Below are 9,077 nucleotides of genomic sequence, written 5' to 3'. Positions count from 1 at the left end.
TTTTCCAGGCCTTTTTGATATAAACCAGTGACGCCCCTGGCTCACTATATGCTGATCCTGGAATGCTTGGAGCCTTTGCCCTAGCTGTTTCTGCCACCTGGGGGCCCACCCTGTCTCCTGTGGCATTCAGATTTCAGAGTGGATGGAGAGGCTTCACCTCTCCCAGGGCCATGCCTGTTGCCTGAGGTTCTCACTCTATTACATCACCCGATTTCATTTTGCAGAGCTCATACCCCAATTCCTGAGTTGGTTCTTCTGCATGTCTGTTGCCTGTCTGCCCCCTAGCCTGGGAGCTCTGTGCCCTTAGGGACTCATGACATTGCTGGCCAAGTTACAGAGGTTGAAGAGTAACAGAAGATGCTCTGGCATCTAACAGACCTGAATTCAGCATGTGTCCGCCCTCCCAGAAAACGTGTTCTGAGGACATGGGCAGGTAACTCAGTCTCCCTGAGACTCAGTCTTCTTATCTGCAAAGTGGATCTTATCTATTGCAGAGAGTCCTGCCGGAAGCCCTTCAAGAAACAGGTTCAAGCGCACAGCAGGTCACAGGCCATGTCTGAGGCAGGGTCTGTTACTATCTTGTCTATTTCACGTAACACGCATAAGCACACGTACCCCCCAGTCACTCACCTACAGGGGCCCACACATTCCAGCTTTCCTCCCTCCTCTCTTGCTCCCAAACCCTCTAGTCCCTAGCATCTCAAGGGAGTCACATTCAGACACAATAAATGCCCTGTTTGAGACACCCCCATGGTAAGGGCCCCCCCCCTTCCTCCAAGAGGCTAGATTCCCTCAAATTCTTTCCCACAAGGCAACAGAGAGACACAGGGACTTTAGAAACCAGGCAAGTTTTAAATATATGTTGGCACAATATTAACATTAAATACATATCATAAATAAGCCTTATAAATAGGAAACAGATAAAAACTGATAAAAATCGATAAATTAATCATATCCCTGCAAAGAATTGGCCCAGCAGCTTCTGGGACTCCCTCGCTTCAGCATGAGAAAATTTCATGATGCACCACCAGGGGGAGGAGCCAGCAGCCAGGACCCAATACTGGGTACTTCCAGACACTAGGTCTTTACTCCATGTCCATTTGCACTGCATTTGATATCCACTGTATGTCATAGAATCCCAGCTACTGGCAAGCAGAGAGGGCTTTACACGGTCCCAACCCTCTTGAATCACAAAAAGAAAACTGAAGTCCAGAGAGGTAAGGTGGTCTTCCCGAGGCTACACAGTGAGAGGGCACTTGAGCCCCACTTTTAGACACCCTACCCCGATCAGCACTTCTTCTAGGACACTCTGCCTGTGTCACAGCTGCCTAAAATGAGGTCACCCAGATGTCCAGGTGTCTGGCCTGAGACTGGCAATGAGGCATAAGAGGCCAGCTCAGGCCCTGACCTCCCCCTCGGAACCATGCCTCCATGGAAAGGAGGAAGTCTGGGGTCAACAGCCCTGCAAGTCATGAGAGGGAAGGGCCGACAGGCCTCTGGGGAGCAGAGCAGGGGGGGCAGTCAGTCTGGCCATGAGTCAGCCTGTGTCATCAGACCCCTGAATCAATGGAAAGTTAGCCCCGCGTGGCCTGACCTGGCCATCCCACCGAGACTGGGGAACTCAGGGCTGGGGGTTCAATGGCCTGACCCTCCCCTCCCCGCCTGGAGGAGGTAGAGGGGCCTGCTTGGCTCCCACCCCTTAAAGTGCGCTTCTGACGGTGGGGGGGGGGGGGGACAGAGGAGAGCAGGTTTGGAGGCCAGCGGGGATGGGCCATCCTACAGAATACCTGTGAGTCTTTTATCTGCCAGGGGTACCCCTAAGGCTACCGGGGCAGCCACCCTCTGGGCATGAGTCTTTTGTTCCTGCTGGAGAGATGCGTCCTGTGGGTCCCCTTCCGCAGGCCCCGGCGGGGGCTGTGTCTCCGGCTCCGACTCGGGCTCTGCCCCCACTCTCGGAATACCTGACCCACTGAGTGCATGAAGCGGTGGTAGCCATGCAGGAACCTGCAGCCCTCCAGCCTGCGCTGAAAGGCATCTGAGATGGGGGTGGGTGATGGAGAAGCCCCTGGGCCTGTCGGAGTGGGCTCAGTCTTCTCCAAGGAGCCTGGAAGCAGCTGGGCCATGCAGTGGATATTGTTCTTGAACCCGCGAATGTTTAACTTTGCTATATTTAGCTTCTCTAAGTCCTGGGCTTTGGGGATGTCCTTCTGTAAAGTTCTCAGTCTGTGCAGAACGTGGCCCAGTGTGTTGTTAAGGATCTGCAGAAATTCCTGCCTGCTGAGCCGCTGCAGGGCATCTTTGCTGGGGAAGACCCCGGGGCGCTCCTGACAGTGCTCCTTCAGACCATCCTTGTCCAGGCCTTGGATGCTGATCTGGAGGGAAAGGAGAATCAGAGGGTGAGTGCTAGAGCCCCCACCACACACACACACACACACACACACACACACACAATTCTGCTCTGGTCAGCCTTGAAATGCTCAACCTCATGTATCCCATCCAATCCTCCCATCGTACAGATCAGAAACTGAGGCGAGGGAGGAGCAAGGACTCTCCCATCACTGCAGACAGGACATAAGGATGTTGGGGGGCTGGCGGGTTGAGGTGACTGCACAGGCGGTGATTGTGGTGTGCAGAGTTTGAGTGGGGGTGGGTGGGTAACCTTGAGCTTTTTTAGGAGGATGGAACCCTGTTTTGTTCACTGTTACATCTCTGAGGCCTAGAGCAGGGCACATGGGTAGGTATACAATGGAGCTGAGGTTTTCACTCCGGCCCACTGAGCTGGGAAAGCTGTAATGTCTCCTTGGCATTTCAGAGGAGTGAAGTGCCAAGGAGTGGAACACTCCAAGGCCTGGAGTGTTCGATGTGTCCCCGGAATGACACAGGGACTTGGTTTCCCCACCTGCCCCATATCGAGTAGGGGTGAATGGGAGTCGGGTCTCATCTTCTCTGGGCTCACTGCTGCCCTAGGCCTACTATTCTCTGAAACTCAGATGCCACCAGGGGCCAGGCGCTCACATAGTGGTCCAGGAGCATGCTGGTGTGCTGCATGAAGTCCGCCTGCTTCTGGAGCTGCCCAAGGAGCTCTTGGTAGTTGTCCAAACAGCTGCCCATGGCCAGCGTACTCAGGAACAGGAGTCCGAGGACCAGACCTGGGGCAGAGAAGGGGGGTGTCACCTGACTTGGGGAGGCGGGCGGCTTTCAGAGGGGAGGGAACCTAAGAGGGCCTTAGAGGGCACAGCCCATCGTCTCAGGCTTCGTGCCATCACGGGTGGGGCTAGGCACCGTGTGTGCACAGGAGCACCTGCTGGGGCCACCACCACCTCCCCCATGAGGCACTGCCCAGCATCCAAAACAGGGCTGCACTTCACCATGCAGGCCTTTGAGAGGAGGTTTTGGGACCCAGTTGGACCTCCTGCACTTGCCAATCTTCCCAACCCCAGGATCTGACACACAGCAGCCCAGGTGGGGCTGCTGCCTACAAGACCTCCGGATCCCCCCATAACAGAGCCTGGCCCTCCTTGCAGGTGGGCTTAGCCTGGCAGCAGCCTGGTGCCCTGAGCTATGTCTGTACAAACAAGAGAGCCCCCATTTTACTGACAGGAAAATCAAGGCACTGAAGGAGAAGGGCTCACCCAGGTCACACAAGGCCAGCATTGTCCTCGACCTCTTGCACCTTCCTCTTCTCTCCCTTCGTGTCCCACATCTGTCAGGCCCACCAGATACGCCATGAGCCAGAATGTTCAGGGTGGGAAGAGCATAGTTACTGCCGGCCAACCTCCCCACACCCACCCCCCAGGCACCGGCAGCCATGTGGTCGGAAGGGGCCTGTGGCGCAATGGCCCGGAAGGCAGTGACACCATGTTCCCTTCCTAAGAACCGTTCAGCTGCTGGGGAAGGACGAGGGGCTGGCCACCCAGGCATGGCGACCACAGGGCACTCCTCGCCACCTCCTCAGGTATCTGCTGCTGGGCTTGGGCGGGGGAGTCCGCGTGAGCACCACATGCACGTGGGACTAGGGTGTCTTCATGGGCATGTGTCCAGGTCTGTGTGAGGTGAAAGGAAGGAGCTGGCCACGAACAAGCGTTGTGCCCTGTCCACCATGGGGGCCCAGGCTGCATGTGGGGGTTCCCAAGTTGGTGAGATTGAGGGCTCTGAATGACATCACACGGCTCTGTGTGTGCGTCACCCTGTGGGTGTGGCTATGTGTGCTGTGTGATTGTGTGGGTTCCAGGGTCCCTGGGCCTGGCTGGATGTGTGTATCCATTCCAGACCCTGCGAATCAGGGCAAGAAGGAGGCCTCACCACCCCGCCAGACATCATACTGTTTTCCTCTTGGCTTCTGCAGCTTCCTCCTCTATCCAGCACGTCTCTCACCTCCCCCCTGCTTCTCTGGCTTCTCCCCTCAATCTATCCCCTTCCCTCACTCTCTTGTTCCCAGAGCTGCCTCTACATCACCTCCCCCTTAGAAGCCTTCTGGGGATAGTCCTTCTCTACCTTGTAAAGATGCTGTGTTCTCAGTGGACCACTTGCTTTGCCTGACCTCCCAGCTCTCCCCCCTTCTCAGCATCCTTCTGGTGCCCAGCCTTTCCAGCTCCCAAAGGACAGAAGGTTCCTCTGCTCCCCGCTGGTGCCCAGGGGCACAGCAAGTGGGTACTGGTGGAGAGGAAGGAAGTACTTACTGAGCAGCGTCCTCCGCATAAGCTGTGCCCGCATGCTGGGTGCCCGAGCTCCGGCCGGCGCCTGCTGGGGGTGACACCTCCTGGCTGGGAGCCCTGCGGGCTAGCAGCCACTTTATGCCCGCCAGGGCGATTGGCCAACACCTCGTGAGGTGGGTGGGGAGTGGGGGGGGGAGGGGCAGGCCTTCTGGGAACATGACCCCAAAAACCAAAGTTTCCACGGGCGGCCAATGGGCGCTGGGTGCGGTGGCATGCCTGCTCCTCCTCCTGTTTTCTTCGAATTCGTTCTTCGAGGTCAGCCCCACGCCCAAGGATGATGCAAACCGCAGCCCCAGCCTTCCTGGGGCGAGTAGGGAACATGGGGGTCCGAGCCATGTGCAGGGAGCTGTGCCCAGGATAGAGGGGAGAGTGTGCCAACTGGGGCCTCAGAGGGCCCGCAGGCCAGGCTCGGCCCAGGAGCCATCAGCCTCACCAGCCACTGTGGTTTGGGACTGAGGGGAGCGAGACATCTTCCTTCTTGAGTGCCCTTCCCGCCCTCCTGCTGAGGCTGTTGGGACATCTGTGAGCGGAAACCACCGGGCTCTGGGCACAGAGCCAGACCTAGGCTGGCAGCCCCGAGATTGTGGTTCTGGCCCCAGGACCTGCATCCCCCAGTGGGGCTCCCAGCCATCTCCTTTCTCCCATCATGCAAACCCCTTGCAACCAACCTTGTTTATCCCAGGCCCATTGCCCACACCTAGGCTCTTTCTTTACAGACAGGGTCTTCGGTGGGAAAACAGGTGCTTAAAGCAAGAGAAACAGGAGGTTAGGGCTCAAGGGGGCTGACATACTGTGTGACCAGAGGCAAGTCATTTAACCTCTCTGGGCCTCAGAGGCCCCACCTGTAAAAGGAGGGTTCAAACAGTATTTCCTGGCTCAGGCTCACAGAGCTGCTGCTGTCATGGACATAAAAGGCAAAAGTCCTTTGAAGGAAAAAAGAAAGCTGAAAGTCTAATTCCAAGTACTAGCTGTTGAGGGATGGTGTGGGGGGCGGAGGAGATGGGGAAGCTGTGAGCTCAGAGGGGAAGCCAGGGTGGGGGAGTCGCCGTGGTGACGGTTGGGGACCAGGTTTCACTTTCTCTGAAAGATAGTGATTGTGGGTTGGTCCTCAGCTTCTCGCAGACCTCTGGACGTCAGAGTGAAGGAACCCTGGAGACCACGCCTCTCTAGTCTACCTGTTACTTTGCCTAGGGTGAAGGAGGCCTGGGCTAGGGCAGACAAGGGGGCGGAAAGGCTGGCTCAGGCCTGCAGGTCATGCCTGGCACCCGCAGCATATCTACCAGGCCTGGAAGGGGGTCTGTGGCCTGCACCCTCAGGAGCCCGGTGGGGAGGGGGGCCTCAGAAGGCTGGGAACCAGGGTGGGGCCTCTGGAATCTGCCAGGGAGACCTGGGCTGCTCCAGCTGGGGAGAGCATTGGGCCCGTGGAGCCTGAACAAGGAGAGCTGAGGTGGCCAGGAAGGAAGAGGGTCAGACAACCTCCTGTCCATCCATGTCCCCAGCACCCATCATGACCACCAAGGCTATTCCTACCTGCTCTCTCCTCTGTATATACACTTAACATCACTCGTTTATTCATTCAAAAAACTTTTATTTGGCCCTTCTCTGAGCCAGCCATTCCCAAGTGCTAAGGATCCAGTAGTGGGTAAAACCAGACACACCTCCATGCCCAGGAGGCTGTTTGTCACCCCCCACCCACTCCCTGGCACCCCAGCATGGTGTTTACCACACCCACCAGCGCCACCCCCAAAGGCCAGTTCTGGATTTTCCTCCTTTTAACATCGCTTCTGCTAAATTCCTCATCTCTGTGCCCACCCCCGCAAGACTATTTCCTGGGGCCCAAGCCAAGCTGGGATCCTTCTTCATTTCACATCCCTGATCTCATCTTGCAACAGCTCTGAGAGGGAGAGCACCCAGGCAAGGATGCTTTGGCTCCTTTTAATGAGGAAACCGAGAAGCTCGGGGCCTGGCTCCAAGCAGGAAAGCCACATCCAGCAGGAGAGCCTCTTGCCCCTCTCAGCTACTGCGGACCAACCTCCACACTCGGGGGAGAGCTACATGCCTTTACTTTCCCGTCCCCGCGTCACCCTGTGTGGGAATAGTTAAAAGGAGGGGACATTCAGCAGCGCCTGGGTGGCTCAGTCAGTTAAGCGTCCAACTTCGGTTCAGGTCATGATCCTGCAGTTTGTGGGCTCGAGCCCTGCCTCAGGCTCTCACTGACAGCTGAGTTGGCTTCGGATTCTCTCTCTCTCTCTCTCTGCCCCTCCTCAACTTGCTCACGTGTGCTCTCCCTCTCTCTCTCTCTCTAAAAAAATAAATAAATAAACTTAAAAAAAAAAAAAGAAAAAAGAGGAGGGGGCATTCAAACCAGGGCTGTCAAGTCTAAAAGACGACGCTCTGAGCACGTAGCTAACCGAGGTTCAGTGTGCAGGCCCCAGGGACAAAGGCCACCAAAGGCAAAGAGGGCTTCTATATTAGTTTGCGCGGACTGCTGTAACAAAGGAGCACAGATGGCAGGACATAAACAATAGGAAGGCATGTTGGTGCCGTCCTAAGTCTTGAGACCCAGGTGTCAGCAGGGTGGATTTCATCTGGCAGCCTCTCTCCTTGACTTGTAGATGGTTGCCTTCTCATCTCCTCACATGGTGGCCCTCTGTCTGTCTATCCTAATCTCCTCTTCTTATACGGACACCGGTCATATTGTATTAGCCCCACCCTCCCACAATGACCTCATTATAACTTACCTCTTTGAAGGTCCTATCTCCAAATACAGCCACATTCTGAGGTACAGTGGGGTTAGGTCTTTAACATATAAACTTAAGGGATAAAATTCAGCCTATAACAGCTCGCAAGTGGAGGGCATGGTTGGAGGGCTGCAGGGAGTGGGGACGATGGGGGAGTGTCCAGAGCTTGGTGGGAGGGGACAGTGATGTGTAGGAGGACAGGGAGTGGCCCCAAGGTGAGGAGACCCGGCTGGTCAACAGAGCAAAGCATGAGGGGAAGATGCGTCAGCGTTTCTGGTGAGGTCAGCACCCAGTGACGTCCCTCTCGCCAGCAGGAAAAGCTTGCAACATGGCCCAGCCAGTATAAATAGGCTCCCCGACCACAGGCCCGGGCTGTCCCCTCTTCCCGGGCCACGTCAGCTAGGTCCGCGTGATTTGAAGGGGGAAAGAGGACCAGCTTTGTTCCTTAGAACTGCTGTTTCCATGTCTTTCCGGCCCACCCTCTGGCTGTGGGGCTCTACTGCTTTAAATGCAATAAAAAGACCTGGGGTGACCTTTGTGAGTGGGTCAAAATGGAAGGCAGGAGGCCATTCATCTGGGAAGAGAGACAGTGATCTCTGACCTGTTAGGGTGGGAGGTGGAGATCCATCCAGTTACCGGTCTCAATTTGCTTATGAGCTCAGTGTGCTTGGCCCTTTCTGAGCCTTGGTTTCCCCTGTGGACTGCAGTGCCACAATTTAACAATCAAGAGACAACCCAATTTTAAAATGGGCAAAGGAGAAATGAATAGGTATTTCTTCAAAACAGACAAACGGCCAATAAGTACATAAAAAGCTGCTCATCATCGTTAGCCATCAGGAAAATGCAAAATCAAACCCGCAATGAGACACCTCTTCATACCCACTAGGTGGCTACAATCAAAGACAGACAATAACAAGTATTGGAGAGGACACGGAGAAACCCAAAACCCTCACAGGCTGCTGGTGGGAATGCAAAATGGTGCAGCCGCTTCAGAAGGCTGTCTGGCAGAACTTCAAACTGTTAAACATTAAGAGGTGTCATACACCGAACTATTTCATGCCTACATACACACCCCAGAGACTTGAAAGCATACAGAACTTGCACACAAATATTTATAGCAGCGTTTATTCACAATAGCCCCAAAGTGGAAGCAATCCAAATGTCCATCAGCAGAAACAGATTTTTAAGCTGTGGTATATCCATACAATGGAATATTATTCAGCCACAAAAGGAATGAAGTACAGACACATGCTACAATGTGGATGAGCCTCAAAAACCTTATACTAAGTAAAAGAAACCAGTCACAAAAGGTTGCTGGATGATTCCATTTATATGAAATGTCCAGAATAGGTTAATTCATAGAGACAGAAAGCACCTGAGTGCTTCCCAGTGCCTGGAGAGATCTAAGGATAAGGAGTGACAGCTAATGGGTATGGGGTTTCTTTTGGGGTGATGAAATGTTTTTGAATTAAATAGTGGTGATGGTTGTACAATCTTCTGAATATACTAAAACCCACCGAATTATAGACTTTAAAATGGTAAAGTTGATAATATACATATCTTGTGTCTCTATTTTTTAAAAAATGCAGTGGTAAGTGCTATCTCAAGAGGACAGTGAGGG

The 9,077-nt window shown here is 54.4% G+C and overlaps 1 protein-coding gene across 3 annotated transcripts; it reads right to left on the bottom strand.

Annotated features, from left to right (window-relative positions):
• Positions 1 to 1,723: 1,723 nt before the first annotated feature.
• On the bottom strand, positions 1,724 to 6,892 carry OSM (oncostatin M). 3 transcript variants are annotated; one of them, XM_042910249.1, is made up of 4 exons: positions 4,680 to 6,892; positions 3,633 to 3,703; positions 3,016 to 3,149; positions 1,724 to 2,372 (listed from the first exon to the last, which is right to left on the bottom strand). In XM_042910249.1, the coding sequence occupies exons 1-4, from the start codon at positions 4,871 to 4,873 to the stop codon at positions 1,824 to 1,826; spliced, it is 948 nt and encodes a 315-aa protein (XP_042766183.1). In that variant the 5' UTR covers positions 4,874 to 6,892; the 3' UTR covers positions 1,724 to 1,823. The 3 variants fall into 3 exon arrangements, with proteins under 3 accessions (XP_042766183.1, XP_042766184.1, XP_042766182.1); XM_042910250.1 differs by lacking the exon at positions 3,633 to 3,703 and having other exon boundaries at positions 4,680 to 4,789; XM_042910248.1 differs by having other exon boundaries at positions 3,633 to 4,762.
• Between the last annotated feature and the right edge of the window lie 2,185 nt (positions 6,893 to 9,077).

This window comes from Panthera leo, chromosome D3, assembly GCF_018350215.1.
Source record: "Panthera leo isolate Ple1 chromosome D3, P.leo_Ple1_pat1.1, whole genome shotgun sequence".
In the NCBI taxonomy this organism is placed as follows: domain Eukaryota; kingdom Metazoa; phylum Chordata; class Mammalia; order Carnivora; family Felidae; genus Panthera; species Panthera leo.
Note: the sequence above shows the minus strand (reverse complement) of the source record. Positions and strands in the feature narration are given on the sequence as shown.

Coding starts and splice junctions, on each gene's coding strand:
- OSM (XM_042910248.1), bottom strand. CDS start 3,921: ATGCCTGGGTGGCCAGCCCCTCGTCCTTCCCCAGCAGCTGAACGGTTC. Junction 3,150..3,632: donor GCTGGCCTTGTGTGACCTGG/GTGAGCCCTTCT, acceptor TCTCTGCCCCAG/GTCTGGTCCTCGGACTCCTG. Junction 2,373..3,015: donor GCATGCTCCTGGACCACTAT/GTGAGCGCCTGG, acceptor CTTTCCCTCCAG/ATCAGCATCCAAGGCCTGGA.